This window comes from Tachypleus tridentatus, chromosome 2 (genome assembly GCF_004210375.1).
Source record: "Tachypleus tridentatus isolate NWPU-2018 chromosome 2, ASM421037v1, whole genome shotgun sequence".
NCBI classification, from domain to species: Eukaryota; Metazoa; Arthropoda; class Merostomata; order Xiphosura; family Limulidae; genus Tachypleus; species Tachypleus tridentatus.
In genome coordinates, this window is record NC_134826.1 from 67,267,378 (window position 1) to 67,293,075 (window position 25,698).

At 37.1% G+C, this 25,698-nt stretch overlaps 1 protein-coding gene across 1 annotated transcript; it reads left to right on the plus strand.

The window, feature by feature from the left end:
* Nucleotides 1–6,477: 6,477 nt before the first annotated feature.
* Nucleotides 6,478–25,698, plus strand: LOC143244092 (bcl-2-related ovarian killer protein homolog B-like). Its single transcript, XM_076488151.1, has 2 exons — nt 6,478–7,367; nt 21,401–25,698. The coding sequence occupies exons 1-2, from the start codon at nt 6,594–6,596 to the stop codon at nt 21,512–21,514; spliced, it is 888 nt and encodes a 295-aa protein (XP_076344266.1). The 5' UTR covers nt 6,478–6,593; the 3' UTR covers nt 21,515–25,698.

Sequence of the window (25,698 nt, forward strand, 5' to 3'; positions counted from 1 at the left end):
CTGTTGTGTGTCTCATCTTTCCTGTTGACACCACACTGTTACAGGGTTAAGAATTGTAATCAATATGTATGAGAATCAGTTACATCAGGTAGAAATTGTAACTAAATCAGCAAATGTCCTGAAAAGTAATTAACTTATTTAACGTTTCTGATTAGTAACATTTTCACTTATTCCATCTCGCTTTCACTGAACTGAGCCAACTACCTAATACAATATTTCTGGTTTCTAACATCATTTAGTTTGTGTAGCAGTTTCTTAACCTAGAAGATTACTGTTTAGTATATGAACTTATACCTGTTATCATTCTGTAAATCATCTCTGTTGTGTGGTTACATTCTTGGCTAATTTTGTCAAACTTCTTAGATTTGTATTTCAAAAGTTAAAGCTGAGAATAATGGTCAAACTTAATCTGTTGTACAGATGTCGCCATGTTAAGATTATTGTTTTAATTAAAATGTTTGATAGAAACAGAGAATAACGTAGGCTGTTAATTACAACAGTAGAGCATTCTGCATTTAGTTCTGCTGGATGAAAGTACTTTAGTTGCTCAAACGATATAGGCTAAATGTGCAGCTGTGTACAGGTTGTTTACAAAACTATTGATCTGGTTTCCATGTTACTTTCTTTTGTCCAGTAGTTCTTAATGTGTTATGTGTACAGGAGGCTTTGTTGTCCTTTCTCTTTGTCCTCTGTGAGATGGACATCTGTAGTTTTTTTTGTGTCTGTACATACAGAAGAAGGTGTTGAATAGTCTTTCAGTTGGAAACAGTATAAAGGATAAGAATGAACAAAGAAAGAGTTCCATCATTTTCTGGTTACATAAGTCTTGGGTGGTATTTATGGCTAGTTGTTTCTTCCTTCACAAAAATAATCATTGACACTAATGTCAAATTATTAGTAAGAATGCAAGACCTTTGTAAATGTAATGTGTAGAAACAGTTGTAAAAGCAATGGCTTAGTTCTAGCCAGAGAGAATTAAAGCTAACTGAAGAGATGCATTTGTTATAGTGGTAATATTAACAGCTGCTACTTCAAAATATGTCTTTACAGAACTTATAAAGCTCCAACTTTAATTTGTGTAGCTTATCCAGCTGGAGATTAGTTAGTTTATGTAAATACAAAATAGGTTTGTTTACAGGAAGTCTTGTGGCTGTGGTTCTATTCTGCAATGAGATGAGTTTACACTGAATCTATAAACATAAATTTTTGAAAAGAGGGCAAATAAAACTTTGAATTTTAACACGATGGCTTCCACAGGACCCACTGGTGACTCGTAATCTTCCAGTAAGACCCATGAATCATGCTCAATTTACTTTTTAAAGGGACATTTATTGGTTGGGACACAATGGCTACATGTGAAATGAGAGTTTGACATCGGGACAACATTTCTTTTCTGGACCCTGAAAAGTATCGGCAAAATAGGCTTGGAAGCTAATGTGTTAATTAGCATGAATTTATTATAACCCATTTTATTTAATGGTATCAGGAAAATGTGTACACTGAAATATATATGAACAAATGATAAAGATACATGGGGGGTGTATAACTTAAGGGTAATTTTAGACGCTTGTTTCCTGTTTATCTGAAGTTTGCATTGAAAATATCTGACTTGCACTTTGAAAGGATTAAGGATAGCATGCCATGCAGAATATCAAGTGATAAGGTAATTTATGGCAACTTGAACTTTTTGAGTAACAAAACAGAGAATATTAGTTATGCTTTTAATAGTAATATCAGCTGTATATATTTGAAAAATGAGTGTTATAAAACTTAGAGAAACTGGTAATAATTGTAAGAATTATGTAGCACGTGACTGAAACTACTATAGAAGAGTGGAAAACTGCTAATTAATCTTAACTATGATCAGTTATTTGTTAATAAAATAAAAGAGCCGTCCAAGCATCATGAGAAGATGGACTGTATATATATATATATATATATGTGTAGTTTGTCATTTAACTCTCAGTCAAGTCAATTTTCTACATCCAAAAACCATCTTTTGTGACAGAATTTGTACTAAATCATTTGATAATACAATCAGTGAAGTGAACTACATGGTCAAGTACTTTGTACGGCAGTTTTGAAAACTGTTAAGAACACTATATATTGAAATAAAAGAAGACAAAATAAAATGCAGTGAAAATTGTATTTGCTCACACAGGCCAATTATTATCAGTGTTACTGTTTAATTTGTATCAGAATGGTAGATTTCCACTCACTTGAAAGGTTTTCTGAAATTATAAGTAGATGGAATGTGAAATACACAAGTAGTGCATGTAAGAATGATATTATTTATACTGTCTGTATGGGGCTTTATTCATATAACGTTATTGGTGATATATTACTATAAGGCTGAGTTTTTATTTCACATTTCGTTATTGAATACAAAGAAACTAGTTTTATGTCACACTTCGTTGCTGAACACAAAAAGCTGTAGTTTTATGTCATACTCCATTGCTGTTTTCGTGTAGTGTATGTATGAATGTGAAAAGAAAATGACATCTCAAAGAAATATATTTTCACAGTGTGACAAATCATATTCCAAACTTCAACTATATAAAAATGTTTGTGTTCCCATAATTTGACGAAACGTGGTATTTGCGTGATTTTACAAATGTTAACGTTATTGTTTCTCAAATGTATTTTAGCAAACAGGTTATTAGTTAATATCAGAATCTGTGTGATAAGGGTTTAAAAAAGTGGTTTTGTACGTAAATTGAAAAAGAAAAATTATCTACGTTGTCTCTGCAGAATATATGTAAATGAGCAATACTATATACATTAAGAAATATAAACAATACTATATACATTAAGAAATATAAACAAATCGTCAATAAAAGTTAAATAATGGTACCATTTGCACAACCTTCCTGTTTCCTTAACCTGCTGTTGAATAAATAAAAGTTATGAAGCTGGTATTTATTTGACTGTTTTGTTAGATCACCTGTTGAAAGTTAGTATTTTCTATTGATACATGGATCACATATGGCACATACTATTTGAACAGCGCAAACTATACATACCTGGAGCACGTCCAAGTGTGATTTGGTTTTGTTTTGAATTTTGCGCAAAGCTACACAGGCCCGGCATGGCCTAGTGCGTAAGGCGTGCGACTCGCAATCCGAGGGTCGCGAGTTCGCGCCCGCGTCGTGCTAAACATGCTCGCCCTCCCAGCCGTGGGGGTGTATAATGTTACGGTCAATCCCACTATTCGTTGGTAAAAGAGTAGCCCAAGAGTTGGCGGTGGGTGGTGATGACTAGCTGCCTTCCCTCTAGTCTTACACTGCTAAATTAGGGACGGCTAGCACAGATAGCCCTCTCTAATTTTGCAGTGTAAGACTAGAGCGAAGGCAGCTAGTCATCATGAGCTATCGCCAAATCTTGAAAATTCAACATTCTTGCTAACCAACTAACCTCATTTATCCATTCACTTTCATTTGTCTCTTATGACAACGAAAAAATCATATACCTTTTATTTTGATCTATAATTGTTAGGGCGCTCGGCTTGTAATCTGAGGGTTATAAGCTCAAATCCCCGTCACACCAAACATGCTCGCCCTTTTCAGTCGTGGCGGAGCGTTATAATGTGTCAGACAATCCCAATATTTCTCGGTAAAAGAGTAGCCAGAGAGTTGGCTATGGGTGGCGATGACTAGCTGCCTTCCATCCAGTCTTACACTGCTAAATCAAGGACGGCTAGCAGAGATAACCCTCGTGCAGGTTTTGCGTGAAATTCAAAACAAACAAACTCTAAAACTATAGAAAAAAATAAAGGATAGTAACGCATATGAGACAACTGATTTTGACAGCAAAAATAAAACTCGTTTCAGTTCTAAGCCTAAAATATTTCGTCAGTTAAAAAATAATAATTAATTATTGACCAGAGACTCGAGACACCTAAAATGCACGAGCCACACTTCACCACAAAAACCGGCGACCTATTTATCATTTTATCACAGAAAATTAACGGTTTGCACATTGATAGGAGGATAGCGTGATGCGAACGTGCTAGTCAGCTATGAATAATTTTATCAGTTCTTCATGGTGCATATGTTTCACTAGTGTAACACTGAAAAAAAAATACACATGTAATGGTAGTTTAGGGACAAAGTTCAGAAAGCGTAACAACGCATGACCGATGTCAACCGTGTTCCATGTATTTTAATTACTCTTCAAGTCTAATAAGCCGTGAATAGCTCTGCACTTCAATTTAACCATTAGGATCATCTCTGTGTGAAGACAATAAAGATTTGAGTTGAAATTAAGAGAGATCCTCCTCCTTTCCTCATGGAGTTTGAATGACTTGCGCCTCTGGAGGGCTTATAACGTTAAAAATCCGGGCTATGTACTTGCAGTGGCCTCAGTGAACACTGTCTATTGGGCAGGTTTGTGCTAGAAACAAGATACAAACAAACTACGACTCACGGAACTGAAATAGTAGGAATTCTAGCATGAATTAAAAAACAACTATAACTTGTATGGATAAACCATATAATAAATATATATTTTCCTTAGAAAATGAGGGATTTCCTCTAATTTTTTTGTAAGTCTTTACACTGTGTATTAACGAGAGAACAATATGATGCAATGTGTGAGCCCCATCGGCATTAAACGGTTTCAAACAAGTTGTTAATTCATGGTTAGACTTTCACATGAATATAATAAATACATGTATATTTACATACAGAAACATATCTCTATACGAGACTAGCATCGAAAGATTAGTTAAAATTAGATTTAAATGAATTTTAACCTGCTACAGTGACATGACGGATATTTTACTACTGGTGACGTTATGAGATCTCACAAACGCTAGAATCCGAAGTTCGATCCCCGAATAGAATGCAGCTCGAACAACCCAGTGCACAGTGTTGTGGTATAACAAACCATGACAACAAAAATATATATTGTATAAATATACTTTAACAGTTCTACCTTATTTCATCCGTGATGGCCCCTTCTGTTGTTAATGCATAGCAGGATGGCTGCAGACTTACAACGCTGGAAGCTGAGTTTCGGTAACATGCTCGCCCTTTCAGCCGTGAGAGCATTATAGTTGGTCAATCCCACTATTCGTTGGTAAAAGAGCAGCCCAAGAGTTAGGGGTGGGTGGTGATGACAAGCTGCCTTCCCTCTAGTCTTACACACCAGGGACGGCTAGCACAGATAGCCCTCGTGTAGCTCTGCGCGAAATTAAAAAACAAAACAAAATCATTAATAATATACATTATTTTTTTAATGTAAAGTTTGTTTGTAAAATGTATTTACACACACACACGTACAAATCGTTGAAAGTTATCAACCCTGGATGTCAAGCAGTTAAGTGTACGTTGAAAATTTTCACCTCCCCCCCGACACTCAGTTTATATTATTTACAATATTTTTCCCATCACATACTTGAATTTCAGACAGAACTTTGGTGACGTGTATGGACGAACTCGACACCTTTTTTATTTTAATTTTTTATTAATGGAAAATTTAAAAATTTCAGCTTTCATAAGATGATGTGTGGTTGGAATTTGTTTTGGAATTTCGCGCAAAGCTACACGGGGGAAATCTGCACTAGCCGTCCCTAATTTTTCCTTATAAGACTAGAGGGTTTGTTTGTTTTCGAATTTTGCACAAAGCTACTCGAGGGCTATCTGTGCTAGCCGTCCCTAATTTAGCAGTGTAAGACTAGAGAGAAGGCAGCTAGTCATCACCACCCACCACCAACTCTTGGGCTACTCTTTTACCAACGAATAGTGGGATTGATCGTAAATTATAACGCCCCCACGGCTGAAAGGGCGAGCCTGTTTGGCGCGAAGGGAATGCGAACCCGCGACCCTCAGATTACGAGTCGCACGCCTTAACACGCTTGGCCATGCCGGGCCAAGACTAGAGGGAAGGCAGCTAGTTTGTCACCACCCACCGCCAACTCTTGAGATACTCTTTTACCAACAAATAGTGGGATTGACTGTTACATTATAACGCTATTACGGCTGAAAGTGCGAGCATGTTTGGTGCGACGGGGATTCGAACCTACGACGCTCAGATTACGACTCGAATCCCTTAACCCACATGGCAACGCCGGGCCGATGTGTGGTTATATCCCCAATTCTTCTGTATCCGTACAGCTATTAAAAATAATTTTAAAAAGTTTAAAATAATGGAATTTTTAACGTTCCATCGTCTTCTGGCTGGCTCGTGGACATGTAATTTACATTTTGTTTTTAAGTAAACGAGAAGTTGTTTCTCTTACTTAAGCAGATGATAATATATAACAATTACTATAAAAGGAGATAAGAGTTTTTAAAATGAATTAACGCAAAATTATTTTTTCTGAAGTTTTTGGTGTATAATATGTTGTTTTTTTTCTACAGAACTAGTCCAATGTTACGAGGATGCGCTAAGTGTACAACGTGTTAGATTAATGGTCGTTGATTCCATAACGGTTCAGATGTCGCTGACTTTGAAATTAGTGTTTTCGATATCTGCTGAGAATAATGCGCGAGGCCGAATCGTCATGTAGGAGCCTCGTGGTGCACGTGTTGTCTTTCTTGCTAGCCGAGGCCTTGATAGTAGATCCTCAACCGCACATGAAATGACACTCAATGCAGTGGTTAACGTTGAATGAACTCACCACTGGCGCTGTCCATCCAGTTTTGAAGGGTTTGAGCGACATGTCAACATTAACGGGAAATGATCTTTTAGCACGCTGTGGATCGGGACAACCTTCAACAAGTTTACGTCCGAGAAAACACAGCCTCCCCGTCGTTTTCCGTCGACCTTCGCTGTCAGGTTATGCGGCAGCAGCGGAGATGGCACGGGAAGCACAGGTCTCGGGAGTTCGACTGCAGAAATTGAGTCTAGTCACGCGCCGTTTCTCGACGACAATCGGATGGCGGGTGGCGGCATCCCAAGACGAAGTGGTCTCCCAGGCCGAAACTCTTTGCTGTCGATTTCTGAGAAACAAGTTGCGCTCGTTTGGGGTCATCCATAGAAAGCTTGGGCTACAGCGACTTCGAAGCCTCAGTCAGATCGGTGGAGATCCGTTGATGGTAGAAGTGGGCGACCAGCTGCGGCAGGTGGCCGATATTCTAGAGAGACAAAACCCCCGACTATTCCAGAGCGTCATTAGCAGTGTTGGTCTACAGTCACTGTCGAACGAAGCGGCCATGGTGCACTTGTTTCAGAAAGTAGCGGACGAAATTATTCGTTCTGAGATATCCTGGGGTCGTATCGTGGCGATGTACTGTGTAGCTGGAGCCTTAGCTCTGGACTGTGTACGCCTGGGTCACCCTGAGTTTGTGTTAGGGTTAATGCGAGGAATGGGATCAGTCATAGAGGGAAATGGTGCAGCATGGATAGTTCAACAAGGAGGATGGGTAGGTATTGTGTTTTGAATATTAAACATAAACAGGAGTGGATCTAATTTCCTGCACGTTATATTTATGGGGGGTAGTAGGGGAGGAGAAAATCTTCCTATTTTTTTTTCTTAAAATACCGTATTTTATACCTTGTATGACGCTACATAGTGGAAGACGCACCCTAATTTTGGAAAGACAGTTCTAAGAAAAAAGTATTTTGACTCAGCAACCAACACATTGTTGCAGCCTTGACTTTTTTCAACCTACTAAGTAAATATAGTGAAATACGCCATATTCTTCATAGTATATCGAAAATATCAGTTAAATTGAATGTTTTATGCTATTGAAAATACTTGTAATTGGTAAGTGATGAGATTACGATCTGTATGAGAGGCCATTTTAGGTAGACTCAAAACTAACCTCTTGCTTTGACCCATCATTTCTGTCCTGGAAGACGCATGGGGAATTTTCAAGATATTTTTAAAGGAAAAGTGCATTTTACAAGACGTAAAATATGGTAATAGTTTTCCTTTGGCAGTCGATGCTTTAATTTCAATCGGTACACAAAACGAAAAAGGATCGGCGGACTGAAACTAAAGAGGGCGTGACATCATTTAACTGCCAAATATTTGAAGAAAATAATTTAAAAAAACTTCGTAGATGTCAATTTACAAAATAACTTCAGTACAAAGGTTTGTTGGCTCATTATCCCCCCCTGCGGGGATTTTCGCATTTTGGACTCCCAGTTGGCAAGAGTAGCTTGCCAGAATCGATGTTTGTTTGTTTTTTTACGTAAATCTTGCCATATATGAGGTAAAGACTGCTTTATTGCTTCTACCTGTAAGTTATGTTACACCACACAAAGGTAGATGTACATTTAATAGGAAGTTGTTAACAAAAATCTTCACTAGAATTAATACACTGGTTTCCCACGAAGCTCTGTAATTGAATGACCTTGTGTTCGGCTCTGAATTTCTAGTACTCTGTAAAAGATGAAAGTTTCCGTTAGCAACAGATTACAAAAGTTGATGAGTCGCAATAAACACTTCTGCGAAAAAAAAAAGCAATCTTTTTTCTTATCTGACCAGGTGGTTAGAGAGCTTGACTCGTAATATGAGGGTTGCGGGTTCGAATACCTTTCGCATCAAACATGCTCTCCCTTTCAGCCTTGTGAGTGTTATAATGATATACTCAATCCCACTATTTGTTGGTAAAAGAGTAGCCCAAGAGTTAGCAATGGGTAGTGATAACTAGCTGCCTTCCTTCTAGTCTTACACTGCTAAATTAGAGACGGCTAGCGAAGATAGCCCTCGTGTAGTTTTGCATGAAATTAAAAACCCTATTTTTATCGTATATATGTAAAAACGGCTGGTATAGGTAGAGAAACCACTATGTAGAAGAGCGAACAACGTTTCGACCTTCTTCAGTCATCGTCAGGTTCCCACAGCCAAACTCCCCAGAAAAAAATAGAAATTTATACTTATATTTTCCAGAAACACCTAAAAACAACATCTTAAACGATGTTTTCAAATAATTTTCTCGCAAAACCATCAACATAATTTCACAAACAGAAAACTAAAAAACAACCTTACAAAAAGAGACATTAATTCCATTGAAAACCTAAAACAAGAAAAAAAACATTAAAATTCTAAAAGCAGATAAAGGAAACGCTATAGTCATAATGAACACGAATGAATATATCCAAAAAATGAAAAACATCCTATCAGACACAAACAAATTTAAACTAACACACACAAATCCAACAAAGACACACGAAACACAACTAAAAATATTACTAAAAATGAAAAGAGCCAACACAATTTCACAAACATTTTATTCCTACCTACGCAAGACAGACTCACACAGACCACAAATATACGGCATCCCCAAACCTCATAAACCAGATTGTCCATTACGACCAATAATGTCTACATATGAATCGTTTAATTACAATCTTGGTAAATACACAGCATGGGCATTCTTCAAATATGTAACATCAACCAGTTCATTCATCAAAGACTCTTTTGATTTCAAATCCAACTTTAATCAACCTAATCATAAAGCTTTAATGGCCAGTTTCGATGTTATATTTACAGAAGTTCCAACCACTGAAGCCTGCAAGATAGCCTTAGAACTCTATATCCGAGACCCTAACCCAACTATAAACATTCCCATCAACCAATTAGCAACCCTTATAGAATTCACCATGTTGAAAACAAACTTCATGTTCAAAAAACACAACTATATAGAAACAAATGACCTAAGCATGGGCAACCCAGTATGACCAGTTCTAGCCAATATTTTTATGATACAAGTTGAAACACAAGCAATTAACACAGCATTACATCCACCACTATACTGGTACTGATATGTAGACGACACGATTGCGGGATTCAGATCTACAGAACACACACTTAATTTTTTCAATCACATTAACTCTATACATCCCAACATTACCTTCACATGTGAACAAGAAGAAAGCAATCAAATATTATTTCTTAACCTCAAAATTACAAGAACCGACACATAATTTAAAACAGAAATCCACCGAAAAACCACCCATACTGGACTATACATTACTTAAGACTCAGCACATGAAACAAAACAAAAACTCAACATACTAAGAAACCAAATAAACACAGCCATACAACTATGCTCACCAGATAAAATTAGCGATGAATCAGACAAAATAAAACAATACTTCATCAACATCAATAAGTTTCCTCCACAAACCGTAGAAAGCATTATACGAACACACCTAGACAGAAAGCAAAATCAACTAACAAAAATAAATATATCCCACGAATTAAAAAATCACGAAACCATATACTGCTGCATACCATATATTCCCAACATCAGCAGAAAAATAACCAACATTTGGCAAAAAACTAGTAACAAAATATGACATTCCAGTTAATACCAAATTTATTCAAAAACCAGGCACAAAACTGAGGTCTATACTGTGTAAAAACTACACTGACAAACACCACACCAACATTATTTATAAAACACAATGTGATAACTGCCACAACTCCTATATTGGAGAAACAAGTAGAAAAATGGAAACCAGATTCACAGATCACAAAAAGTCACCTTCACACGTTTTTGAACACTGCAAATCAAATAAACACAACATAACCATAGAAAACACCCAAATATTAAATAAAGAAACAAACATAAACAATCGCAAAATTAAAGAAGCCTTTCTTATACAAGAACTCAAGCCCAAAATAAACCAATACAAAGGAACACCTTTATACCTATATTAATAAATATAATCTAACATCTAAGCACGCCCTCTACATTCCTACACTCAATTACACAACCGCCTTCAAACATGTGGTCAGCTATCGGTCAGTTACCTCTTTCTTTCTTTGTGAACCTGACGATGACCGAAGAAGGTCGAAACGTTGTTCGCTCTTCTACATAGAGCTTTCTCTTTTCATACCAGCTGTTTTTACATATATATTTTTTCTCTACAAGTGGGTTTTTCTCGTCTTCACGAATAATCTCTTTACGAAGTTTCGAAACCCCTAGTAGACACAGTAGTAGTAATAGCAGACATCGGTAAGTCTCTGAAGACCACAAATTAGACTAAAATAAAAGTGACTTTTTTTGGCGTTTTCTTGTAAGGCTGCGTAGTTCTACTTGGAACAAGCACACGCTGTTGTAGTTTGAACAGGTGAGGATTGTTGTTGGCTATGTAAGCTGTTGAATATTTTCTAATTGTTACTCTGATTTCTTTTTTGTTTTAATTTTAAATTCTTGCCTTTCTTCACACAGTTTTTCCAAGCCTTGCTATTTTCTATTACTTCTTTTCAGTCGTCAGCAAAAAATTCGAAACGGGTGCGACGTTTCGGACACCGGCCACGATCTTTTTCAAGTACACGTTTTTCACGGTAAAGAACGTTTCAGTAAAAAAAACAAACTGTAAAAACTTTGTTTACTTCATAATGGTCGTAGCTGTTCTAAAACTGATCTTATTTACTGTAAAAACCTGTAAACTGTAATTAAATATACTTTATCACTAAGTGAACCCGAAATGAAAAAAAAATTCAAACGTTTTTAATTGTATCCCTTTTGCGAATGACCTTGTAGAGCAGATGGGACAATCAAGTGATTTTTTTCTTTCCTGTCGCCAGCTCCCTCCCCATATCTTTAGGGATTCTTAAATCTTTAATGCTCCTTATGTGTGTTTAAGTCACCTCACCCTTCTCTGACCCAATAATGAGAAGATGGACACAGCACGGGCGATCCATTGTGTAGATCTCGCTTATCGACTTCTGGTGGCTCAGCTTGAGGACATACAAAACTAAAAAACTGAGGTTCCATACAAGTGAACAGAAATTATTTTGTCTTTAAGTTGTGACAAACTAACCAACACTTAATTTGTTGTCACAAATGGAACAAGTTCCATCATAAAAAAGTTCTGGAACGTTGTAGTTCTCTCCTATTTCTTTTGAATAAATAAAGTTCATATTAGACAGACTTTACCTCGTCTCATTTACCATATTGTTTTATCTTTATCAAACTGAACGTTGAGCTTTTCCTAATAATGTAATGAAATACTGTAGATGACTATACATATTTCAGTCTGAGTGAATGTATGTTGTTACAGCAAAGCCACATCAGGCTCTACCCACCGACGGGAATCGAACCCCTCATTTTAGAGGTGTAAATCCGCTGTTCCACCGGGTACACAGCCTAAATACAGTAGTCACTCAAACAGAAAACCTTCCAGCAACGATTCCTATCCTATCAGCTGGTTACTTGTAGCTACTGATACCTTGACCCCCATATCAACTGCGAGTTAAATGTTGGAACCACCTCCTTGCTGTGATAGTAACCATGTAGTTAGCTGTGTTAAATGCTGACACAACCTGCTTGGTGTGATGGTAACCAGGTAGTCAGCCGTGTTAAGTGTTGGCACCACCTGCTTGCTGTGATGGTAACCAGGTAGTCAGCCGTGTTAACTGTTGTAACCATCTGCTTGCTGTGATGGTAACAAGTGTCTAAGTTAATAAATCTTTATACGTAAACTTTGGAGAAAATGGGCCTGGCATGGCCAAGCGCGTAAGGCGTGCCACTCGTAATCCGAGGGTCGCGGTTTCGCGCCCGCGTCGCGCCAAACATGCTCGCCCTCCCAGCCGTGGGGGCGTTATAATTTGACGGTCAATCCCACTATTCGTTGGTAAAAGAGTAGCCCAAGAGTTGGCGGTGGGTGGTGATGACTAGCTGCCTTCCCTCTAGTCTTACACTGCTAAATTAGGGACGGCTAGCACAGATAGCCCTCGAGTAGCTTTGTGCGAAATTCGAAAACAAACAAACAAATAAATTGGAGAAAATGTCATAATTTTTTACCATTATTTCATTTTGATAAAATATACGATAGTTTTAGATGAAGTATTTCCACTCCTATATAAGGAGTATAAACATGTGTTGTTTGTTGTTGTTGTTTTATTATTTTTTCATCGTCAATCCACCTGTTTTAAGGTGTGCTCACATAATTCGAAACTCCAACCCTCAAGTGACAAATACTGCCCGACGTTCCCCTTTAATGCAAGACATGGGGAGAGGGTCAGATCCGAACGCTAACCTATATATTTCATTCTTTGGAGGTTCCTAAGGGTACACGCCAAATTTAGAAAGAATCAGTTTAATGGTTTCAGTTGTAAGCGAACACAGACTTTGTCAAACGATGGTATAGATGTATCTAATATGAGCAAATGTTTTTTCATACGTTGTAAAATAACCAAGAGTGTTATTAGTAGCTAGTACCAGAAAACAAAGCTGCATTAAGCAAACCTTGAAAGCGTGGTGGATTAACAAATCGTGTCACGTCTCGTGCAAGTTCCATTGCAATGAGCTAGCAATACCTAGATTTATGATGACAGAGAAAGATGCGAAAAGCCATGGTACAAGTATTTTCTCTTTACCGTGCACAATATAACCAAATCATTATTGTAAGTGTTGAGTTAACTAGAACAAGTTAAGAGAATTTATGACCAAATAAACTTTTCTATTAAATGTGACATTTTTAGCTGTGAAGAGAAGCATTTGTCATAAAAGAATTGTTTGTTTGTTTGTATTGGAATTTCGCGCAAAGCTACACCAGGGCTATCTGCGCTAGCCGTTCCTAATTTAGCGGTGTAAGACTAGAGGGAAGACAGCTAGTCATCACCATCCACCTCCAACTCTTGGGCTACTCTTTTAGTGTGATTGATCGTAACTTTATAACGCCCTCACAGCTGAAAGGGAGAGCATGTTTGGTGTGACGGGGATTCGAGCCCGCGACCCTTAGATGACAGCTGAGTGCCTGTCATAAAAGAAAAATAAAACATATATGACTATTTTAACTAATATGTTAACCCTCGAAAATTTTATTACTTATTATGTAGGCGATTATACAGTAGGTAAAACTAGAAGGGGAATGTAATGGTGAAATTTGCATGATTTGTCATCTCGTGTAAATAACCATAACTTCACTAAGTTCTTCTTGTTTGTTTGGAATTTCGCACAAAGCTACTCGAGGGCTATCTGTGCTAGCCGTCCCTAATTTAGCAGTGTAAGACTAGAGGGAAGGCAGCTAGTCATCACCACCCACCGCCAACTCTTGGGCTACTCTTTTACCAACGAAAAGTGGGATTGACCGTCACATTATACGCCCTCACGGCTGAAAGGGAGAGCATGTTTGGTGCGACGCGGGCGCGACCCGCGGATTACGAGTCGCACGCCTTACACGCTTGGCCATGCCGAGCCCTAAGTTCTTCTTCTATTATAAGTTTCAAACTGATTATTCTTATAACTGAGGAATAAGAACCTAATGAGTAATAATTACTTATTTTTAAAATAATATGTTAGAGATATGTTCCCTCAGGAAACTTCTTTATTACTTATTATGTATGCGATTATACAGTAGGTAAAAATAGATATTATAATTACTTTCAGGATTAATTTTTTTTGGCACAAAAACAGACTATATATGTTTACAATCCGGAAAAAAAGAGAAAATGAAAAATATATAATGTATTTAAAATGTTAGATACGGGAAAATCGTTTGTTTGTTTGTTTGTTTTGGAATTTCGCACAAAGCTACTCGAGGGCTATCTGTGCTAGCCGTCCCTAATTTAGAAGTGTAAGACTAGAGGGAAGGCAGCTAGTCATCACCACCCACCGCCAGCTCTTGGGCTACTCTTTTACCAACGAATAGTGGGATTGACCGTCACATTATATACTCCCACGGCTGGGAGGGCGAGCATGTTTAGCGCGACGCGGGCGCGAACCCGCGACCCTCGGATTACGAGTCGCATGCCTTACGCGCTTGGCCATGCCAGGCCACGGGAAAATCAAATTATATGGAAGAACTGAACCCAGTGTAGCCGCCATCTTTAACCGTGTCAAGTTTTGATAAACAAATGTTGTGTTTAAATTATCGGAAATTCGTTAGTTAAAAATCTATAAAATTATATAGTATTCGACAAACGACACTCTCGACAAACCAACATGCTCGCCCTTTTAGCTGTGGAGGTGTTATAATATGACGGTCAATCCCACAATTTATTGGTAAAAGAGTAGCCCAAAAGTTGGCGGTGGGTGGTGATAACTAGCTGCCTTTCCTTTAGTCTTACCCTGCTAAATTAAGGACGGCTAGCGCAGATAGCCCTCGTGTAGCTTTGCTCGGAATTCGAAAAACAAACAAACAAATTCTTTCTCTCGCAATAAGAGTCGTAGAACTACAAGATATTCACGCGACTGGCCTAATATCAACTACAGTTCTAACATCAAAGATGTCTTTCAGTCTCCCACATACTAATTGGGATCGTACGTGAGTACAACGAAAAAAACAATATTCAATGTTAACAAGCTGTTGTCTTCATGAAACCTGAGCTTTGTTTTAGCTAGGATAAAACTATGTATTTTAACAGTACCATGTCGCCATAAAAGTTTCTATATGACAAGGACAGTTTAAATATCTGTGCTGGAAATTGAAAAATAAGTCTCGAGACGTTAAACCTACTTTAACGTATCTGCATTGTACTAACAGTTTATCATCAAAATCCTTATTGAATTATGACAAACCACTAAGGATGTTGTAATAACTTAATGAGTTTTTTTATTTTTATTTTTTTCATTTTTAACATTTCAATTGTCTATATCCAAACATTTTTCAGTCATGAATACGTAACGTTTGACTAGTCTTGGCTTCGAACATAACGTTGATACTTAGCTGGTTTAATGTAAAAATACAACTATCTCTTTGTGCGTACTAAACAGAAAACATTTTTCTCGAGAGTTTGTTTTCTCTTCCAAACTCCATACCTCTACCTCGATTCATGTTAGTTTTAACGCAGTTTTCACTACGCGTTTGTTTACAAGTAGTGTTTTACCTGGCTATAAAAAATAACCAAGTCGAATCAGCGACCATAAAAAATTAAACATTACACCAAACAACGCGTTCAAGTAAGAAATAATGTGATCATTCTACACAGCATATATACTGTTATGAACAGATGAACTTACCTAACCGCGCATGCGCCAATGTAGACTAAGTGTCATGGTGAACGAAATACTTTATTTATTGTAAAGAGCAAAGCTACACAACGGGCTATCTGTGCTGTACTCACCACGAGTACTAAAACCAAATTATTAGCGTCACCAGCTGTCAGATTTATCGCTGAGCTACTGGCAGACTATAATACTGCTAATACAAAATATTAAAATGTATTATTGGGTAAAATGTAGTATCTGCTTGTTACGTGTTATACATTATATACTAGGCATTGATACTTTGTGGGTAACGTATCGTGCACGATACATTAGGTACTGGTATTCTGTGGGTTATGTATCATACACGATACACTAGGTACTGGTACTCTATGGGTTATGTATCACGTACGATACACTAGATACTGGTACTTTGTGGGTTACGTATCATAGATGATATACTAGGCAATAGCGCTCTCTGGGTTATATATCATACACGATACACTAGGTACTGGTGCGTAGTATGTCATGTATGATATGCAATCCACGAAGTGCCAGTACCTAGTATATTATGCATGATATATAACTCAGAGAGTGCTGGTACTCAGTGTATCTGCATGATATACTAGGCACTGGTACTCTGTGGGTTTTGTATCGTGTAGAATACACATGGGCACTGATGCTTTATTTGTAAACCTCTTGATTTCAGAGACTCTGTTTCTGCTCCTGAGCTTCGTGTACTAAACGATTTTTATGTTTTATTTCTAGTGTTTGTTTCTTTAAATAATTAGACAAAGTAATATCAATGTTTAACTAAAATAGCAATTAGCCGTCAGAAGAACAAACGTCACTGGTATTTTGAAACTAAAAGACACATTATGTGCGCATGTATTAAATATACAGGTTTGAAGCCCTCATCGTCGAATCAGGTGGAAGGCAGAAAGTCAACGCCACCCGTCTTCACACAGGCTACATACTAGAACAAACGAGGTCCTTACCTTTGAATAAGAAGCTAGCTCATTGGACAGTAGTTCTCGCTGTTATTGTTAGTTCTCGTCTTATTGTGTTAATGTCTCGCTCTTCCTCATCGACTGGCTGGCCAGTAAGCCTGCAGGCTTATTACGCTGTGGTGGACAGAGCACAAATAGTCCATTATATAGTTTGCGCTTAATAACAAGCGAACCACGCCATAATCATATCAGTGTAAGGTGTTCATACCAAGTTTTATTTCGCCGCTAGGGCGCCAAATTATGATGTACTTTTTTTTATTTATTTCCTCTTGAAATTTCATCCAGATGAACAGAATGGACAACACTTGGAGGCTAAAGTGAGGTAAAACAACTGTGAATAGACACAAATTAAAAATTAATCATAGCATTGCTTAAGTCGGAATGTCACTCTGTCAGTCTTAGTGTAACATTTGTTGAAGTGTCCATTAACAATTATATTTTATACTTAGAATGATAGAAAAAATTAGAAAACACAACACAAGCTGCCGTGGTAAACTCATTCCTTACGACTGCGCACTCTCGTATGATTTTTTAAAAATATAATATCGGTGTAAATGAGAAGCAATTAACATATTTTTATTTGTTCGCGAAGGAAACGAAATAATCTAAAAACTTATTACGTATTACAATGAATTTCGTTCACAAACAGGACAACTATCTAGAAAAAAAAACACATCGTGAGTTATCCTGTTAAGATAAAAATGACGCGTTGGTTATATTACGTGACTGAAACTAAAGCTACAGAAAAATCGTTCATTAGGGGTTGGCTAGCCACGTACTCTCGTTACTAGTGCCAAAATAAAAATACTCTCTACCCTATCTGTGCATTCCCTTGCCTTGGATTACTTCCTGCGTGTAATATTTTAAGGGGTCTGTGTTTACAGTTCTCAGAAAATAATTTACTTTTGTGTAAGACCTGTAATAGTTTTCAGAGGGCTTTTTTGGTTTTCTTTTTTCTCCTGATCGAATGAACAAGCGTCATGTCTTGCTGTCAGAACTGAATAATGTTTGTTTATAACTTCATTACAAATAACAAAGAGAGCTTATTTTTTTCACAGCAGATTAAAAATGAAAACGCATGCAACTGAAAGCTAAATGTTAAAATGAATATTAACATGCCTTGTCGTCAGGAGGATACAGTCGACACTATTTATTGTCTAACCCTACACGAAGGTTGTGGGTGAGTATGTGTGTGGGAGAGGAGGGGCGTAATTTAATAAAGAATAGATATTTATTCGTGGTTATAATCTATAACCACTATTTAACAAAGTTCTGTTTGTATGTTTATGTCCACTTATAACTGGTAAATTGCTGGATCGATTATAACCAAATCATAATGCTTCTCCCGGCGGAGTGTCTTCCTTGTATTTTTCGAAGTATATTGTTTTAAGTACAGCATATGAAAATGTCATGTCAATAGAAAGGGCCAGGCTGTCCGAGGCCTAGTGGTCAGTAAGCATGGTTGCGTATTACAAGGTCCGAGGTTTAAACGTCGATAGCTGTAGGGGTGACATAACTACGAAAGTTAAACTCTGATCGACAGGTCTACGTTCGGGACAACAATTCCTGAACCTCGGGGTCTCTGACCCAGCTATTTAGTTCATGTGTCACGTAAAGTACCACCTAGGTTGAAAATACTAAATACCAATACAAATGAGCATGCGTGGGTGTTTGAGTAACACGTGGCAAGGCATGGCATAATTTATAACTTTTTTTTTTCTTGAATTCCTTCCGGTATAGTGTTTCAGTTTATTTGTCTTAATTAAAGGAAGAAGTCCATGTCTGTACGAAGTGTCCAGTTTTTGGTTCAAGGACGTTTATTTCTTCTCTGACCATTTTATTACTTTATCTGTTTATTTTAATCACACATTGTCAGTTTGCCATACAGTGACCGTCAAAAACAGTGGTTTCCAAACTATATGTCGCGAAAATTTCATGAAACAAAAATTAATTTTAAATATTTTAAAAGTTATGCAAAAAGAAATATCTCATATGGCAGCAGGGGGCGTCGTTAGTGAATAAAGTTTGGGAATCAATGGTCTAAAAATGTAATAGTTTGAAAGCGGTACACAAGAAAGAAACCCGTGAACAAGAAATGTATGACTTTAGATGAATTATGAAAATATATGCTTGAAACCACAGCTAATAAATTACAGGACAGATTTATTCACTTCTATATCAACTTCTCTGGCTCGTGTAAAGGGGGCGTTAGGTTGATGCACGTGAACTGGTACGTGATGAATATTTCTAACTGATCTATTGAAACGTGAGGAATGAGATGAAACTTTGTTCGACCTAGAACTTTCCTGAAATTAGCAACCCAATAATTTAACACGACTGCGAAGGTTAAATTACATTTCTTGTATAGGTAGATCTTATACATGGATTTAATTTTCTCTCTCTTTCTTTTACAGTAATTAACTTACTATTATAAAAGGAATAGATAAGTTCAATCAGAGTTTGGGACGTGTTATTGAGGGAAAGGGTAAATTTTAAATTTAAAACTTTCCCTCTAACGAAAGATTTTTGAGATTCAGTTCATTGTTATATGAAACTGATACCTGAAAAAAAAAGTACCAATTTAATGGACATTTGCGCGAATTTCATTTTGAATTAGTAGTTGTTATCGAGGGGACACTCTTCCACCACGGCGTACTGTCCCTGAAATTCGGTACCATCTGGTTTGTTAATACACACTCTTGAATCTGACAGATTGTCATAGGTGATAATTTCAATGGTTTACGCATTTGTTTGATATATTATATCTGTTAACTTCTCAGTTGATACAACTTAAATATTGCCTGACTTAAGTCCCACGCTGGTACAACGGTAAGTCTCCGGATTTACAACGCTAAAACCAGGAGCTCGATTCCCTTCGGTGGGCTCAGCAGATAGCCCAATGTGGCTTTGCTATAAGAAAAAAAAAAAACACACACACACAAACACTCTTGACTTAAAATCATACTGGTGATGTGAAAGTGGTTTGCCTTCTCACGTAAGGTGAGATACACTCACAGCAATATTTTTTGTGGGAGGGTAAGGTTACCATTTTTTAAACTATAAACAGCACTCATACCTCAAATGAGAAGAGTTGCATTCAAAGGGCGATAATTAGTATGGGAAGTGTTCCCCCTGATATGAGGGAAATACATCCTGGAAACATCCAGAAAAAGATCCACCCCACTGATGATGGAGTGCTAGTCTAGCGTAAGGTTTAACCTAGATTTTTGTTATTAAAACAAGATTGGAGTTTTTATAAAAACAGTTCGATATACAATTGTAGCACATCACTGTGGAAAACACATTAGCATGTTTAGAGTAGGATAAAAAAAAAGCAATTTTTTAAATTTAGGGTACTTGTAGCCTTCAGTTAACAAGGCATTAGAGGATGAACGTATGAATTAAAAGACTTTCGTCTCAATACTTTCAGGTTTAGAAACGCAACTGTTAATGACTCCGTGAGCTGTTATAACTGCGATTCAGAAACCTGTGTATCAGTCAGCATAGCTTAGTTTTGGAAACATAAACAGAAAGGGATCCAGAAACCTATGTATTAGCCAGCATAGCTTAGTTTTGACAAACACAAACAGAAAGGGATCCGGAAACCTATGTATTAGCCAGCATAGCTTAGTTTTAGTAAACATAAACAGAAAGGGATCTGGAAACCTATGTATTAGCCAGCATAGCTTAGTTTTGGTAAATATAAACAGGAACGAATCAGGAATTTTGCTATTTCAACTTCTGGATCAGCCACGTTTATGCTTGAAGTTAAACAAGTGAATTTCATACAGGACTAGCAGACGGACAATCTTGAAGTATTTTTACTACAAATGTTTCAGCAAGCAAAGCTACCTGGTTCGAGTCTCACTTAGTTGTTTATGAAGAAATATTTGTCAAGATTCTCGAGCTGTGACAGTCGGTTTTTAAAAGTCTACAATTTATTTATTGCCATCATGGCTAGAATTGAGAATTGTTTTCAAGCGCGAAACTTCTTGGAAGGGGACACGTCACCCCATGATTCTTCATATTCTCTTAATGGATTAAAAACAGAGGCCAGACAGAATATTTCAGACCATACCTCACTCGAAAGCTTTTCATTTAAACAACTGAACACATAAAATTTCAATTCCGCTTAGTTGGTTGTTAAGATCGGCAGAAAAAGTGACTTATACCTAACAAGTTTTAAATAACGGAAGCTGTTGAATGTCAGATTTATTAGACACCTTCTAAATAGATAGAAAAATTGACTATATGAGAATTAAACCCGCAACTCTGTTGGGCAGGGCAGCTCCCTCGGATTTTAGATCTCACGTCGCTAGTTGACTTTTAAAACCTCACAATCAGTTTGTTATCATTTGCCTTTGTGTTGTTAGTTAATCGTTTGGTTGCGGTTTTTACTTTTTCAAGACATTTCTAAACAGTATTTCCACCCGAAACATTAATAACCTCTTGTTTTTGCCGCTTTTGTAGATTTGCAACAAATTGTAATATTTTTAAACTTTTTTTTTAATGATGTAAACCGAACTAAGCTTTTATTTTTCATGTTTAATTTTCTAGGAGGCGCTTCTCACTTGTTTCAAGAATCCGAGTAGAATCAGCACGACTGGTCTATTGTGTTTCCTAATGATATCGGCATTTGCGGCGACGTTACTGATCTACTTCGTCACTTGACCAATCAATAGAAATAGTAGGTTCGTTTCTTGCAACGAACTTAGTTTCTTTGTAAACTATTACAAACTTATAAGAAACGGTAAAGGAAGAGATTGTTATTTTCAATAAGATGTTTCTGAGAAAACTTATGCTATATAAAGTGAAAAACTGTTGCAACGTTTATTTAAAAAAATCAAACTTGTATATAACAAAAATAGTAGTGAATTCGAACGTGAAAATGAAAGCATAACTCACAACCAAATTATATGTATGATGTTGTTCATTCTTGGTCACCTATAATCTACATTTTTATAAATATTTGAAGAATGCGTGGTATTGCTGCTACTAATCTACTCTTCTAAATTATGCAGTGGACAAGATACGTAAGATTAAAAAAATAACGTTACTTTTGACTAAATAATATTCTTTTCGTGCAAAGCTATTCAAGTGCCGTCCCTAGTTTTAAACTGGTAAATTATAGTGATGGCAGCTAGTCAGAAGAGCCCGCTGTCACTTTTTAAAACAAACCCAAGGCTCCAAAGCGCGGAGCATGATTGTTATATATTATAATCATAATTTTTAAAACCAAAACAAAACACATTAAAGTTAAACAAAATACGCCGCATTAAGAAAAGGTTCTGGGGTACAAGTTACAACGTGGGGTTATAAAATGTATTGTAGGTTTTGGAGGTGACTGAAGAAGTAGGATCCACATTGCGGTAGGGATACACCGTCTGTCAGTCTTAACTTCCAATTCGTAGTCTCACATAAGAAATAGACACAATTAGATTAGAAATTAGGAGAGCGAGATGTGCGTGCTCAAGCCCACATCTATATCACCCTTCACTACTTGCAGACAGCTGTGGGAAGGTGACTGCTCTCCAAAGTTAAAATAAGAATAAGTATCTTATGTGAGACTGGCGAATTGAAGGTTAAGACTTAGACGGTGTATCCCTACCGCAATGTGGGTCCGACTTTCTCAGTAACCTCCTAAACTTAGGATACATCTATATAATCCCACGTTGTAGCTTGTACCCTAGGATCGATTTTTTTAAAAAATGTAGCGTATTTTGTTTAATTTTAATGCGTTTTGTTTTGACTTAAAATTATGGTTATAATATAATTAATCAGAGGTTGAGATTTGCTGTTTTTAACGCAGTGATCTTGTTTACTTATTTAACTTAATTTCAATGTATTTGCTCAATATATATATTGCAGTAAGGGGACACGAACATCGAACTCACAGATCCACAGTAAGACATGAATATAAACAACAGATTTATAAAAGTGAATACAAAGTGGTCATTAATGTTTTATTTTTCGTGAAAGAAAGATACACTTCTATAACTCGTGTCCCCCAGGCTGGAAATCAAGATTCGATACCTATGGTGGGCAGAGAACAGTAAAAAGTCCACTGAGTAACTTTGTACTCAACTACAAACAAACTATAACTTGTTCCGTTTTAAAAGGTTGGGCAACATGGACATATTTTTTTCTAAGTATATGACATATGCCATTTTGAAATGCAACATTATCTGTGATAAAGCATTACGGTAAAAACTTATAATTTTGTAATAGAACTGTATGACTTTGATATTTATATTTATCAGAACCGTAACAAGTAAAAGCATGGAAAGAAACCGACTAAACTGTGGACAAATCTCGAAACGTTATTGGATTTCTAATGTTCCGGTTATGTCCGTCACGATTTTTAGTTTCCTCTCTTTATTTTTATTTTTCTGTTTATAACGGGTTGCGTTATGTTTAAGAATTCAGACTTTGGTTCAAAAAATATTCTTTGATGATTTTTGAGGCTACGTCGCAGTTCATGTTATTATGTGTTTAGTAACTCTGGTATTGCAAAGTGTTACGAATAATAAAAGATATATGACACTTATTTATATGTTTTGTTGGACTTCGCACAAAGTTACTTGAATGCTACCTGTACTAGTTGTTCCTAACTTTGAAATAATGTGCTCATGTGTGCTTTGTTAGAACAAAGCCACATTGGCCATCTGCTGTGTCCACCGAGGGGAATCAAACCTTTGATTTTAACGTTGCAAATTTGCAGACTCACCTCTGTCCCATCTGGGGACTTTGAAATAGTAGTCTGGAGGGAAGCATGTAGTTAGCATTACTAACTCTTGTAATACTCTTTTTCAGACTTAATAATGGGATTTGACCCTCACACTTGTAACGCACACACGATACAGAAGTGCGGAGCGTGATTTTATTTTGACGGTAATTAAGTGTCCTCGGCTCCTAACTACAGTCCATCATACTTGTTACAGTAATCTTATTAAAAATTCTCTGTTGGCTCCACGCTACAGTCCAATATACTTATTACAGGAACCTCATTGAAAATTCGCTGTTGGCTCCACGCTAGAGTCCAACATATTTATTACAGGAACCTCATTGAAAATTCGCTGTTGGCTCCACGCTACAGTCCAACATAATTATTACAGGTACCCAATTAAAGGTTCACTGCCTTTTCCGTTATTCGAATGACTTTTTGAGGGATCATCTCTGTCTTAGTGGCTCTCATGGGCACGTCTGTGGGCTTATAGCGCTAAAAACTGTGTTTTGATGCCCGTAATGAGCATAGCACACACAGCTCATTGTGGAACTCTGCGTTGAACAACAAACACAAACAGCGGCAAAATACGTTGGTGCTCAGCTTTGAGAACACGTTTCATGTTCCTTGTGTGTCCTTCAAATGTTATTTGTATTTCCTTCAATTAACTGTGAAGGTCAAGACAACGAAAACATCGCATAAGCCAATGATCACTTCTGGTTAGTAATTAGCTATTATTACACACGTGATTATGATGTGTTAGTAACAGTAAACTGCTTCGATAATGTACAAAAAAAAAGAAAAGAAAAGAAAGAACATTTCACACACAACAAATAAACCTCTGAACACCGTATACAACTGTCTAGAAACTGTTTTGTCATGCAATCGCCACAGGTCCTCCTAGATTATACGCTTCTGGAGGTGACGGAGGTTATGTTTACACCCCTATGTGTGTTTGTTAGCAAGATGTCTCGGAAACGGCTTAATGGATTTAGACGAAAGTTGGTATACATTTGGACTATGAACCAACATAAATGTGATTAGTTTTTGGAAGGTCAAACGCCAAGTTTACAGTGAGGTAACGCAAATAAAAAAATCCTATCTGTTAGCACATTGATTTTCACACTATTTTTGCTCTATAACTCAGTCAGAAATTATTAGGTCTGATGAAACTTAGTGGATATGTGCAGAATATTATTTCTCAATGTCCTAATAAGAATTATTCTCTTATAACGGCGGACATACAGACACATTTTTTTGTTAATAATATGATCGACGCTGCCTGGCAGAGGTGTACGTTCTACTGAGTACTTCCTCTAGGTTTTATTTATGTTTTAGTCTTGTTTAAACGCAAAGCTAGCTGTACAGAAGGCTTATCTGTGCTATGTCCACGTCAGGGATCAAACCCCGAGTTTTAGCCATATTCTTCGAGCTTTCATCTCTAAGTTTATAAAATAATTTCAACGAAGAATGTTTACTAATTTTCACGTTAAAGCATAAACTGTCTCAAAGTTTTTTGTAAAAATAATTCTATTATTTAATTTGATTGATTAGCCCGGCATGGCCAGGTGGTTAAGGCACTCGACTCGTAATCTGAGTGTCGCGGATTTGAATCCCCATCACATCAAAATATGCTCTCCCTTTCAGCCTTGGGAGCGTTATAATGTTATGGTCAATCTTACTATTCGGTGGTAAAGGAGTAGCCAAAGAGTTAGCGGTGGGTGGTGACGACTAGTTGCCTTCCCTCTAGTCTTACATTGCTAAATAAGGACGGCTAGCGCAGATAACCCTCCTGTAGTTTTGCGCGAAATTCCAAAATACAAACAAACACACAAACCAATCAAATTTATCTGTGATTACTCACCTACCTAGATTAACTTTCTTGACGTCACAGATTTTCTAAAAGACGGAATTTTACACATTGACTTCTACTAAAAACCTACAGACGGACCACCACAATACCTTCCCTATAAACCTACAGACGGACCACCACAATACCTTCCCTATAAACCTACAGACGGACCACCACAATACCTTCCCTAAAAACCTACAGACGGACCACCACAATACCTTCCCTATAAACCTACAGACGGACCACCACAATACCTTCCCTATAAACCTACAGACGGAC

Bases quoted from the DNA above. Each gene is read 5' to 3' on its own strand.
- LOC143244092 (XM_076488151.1), top strand. From the start codon at position 6,594: ATGCAGTGGTTAACGTTGAATGAACTCACCACTGGCGCTGTCCATCCA. The intron at 7,368-21,400 runs GTAGGTATTGTG...TTAATTTTCTAG, and splicing joins TAGTTCAACAAGGAGGATGG to GAGGCGCTTCTCACTTGTTT.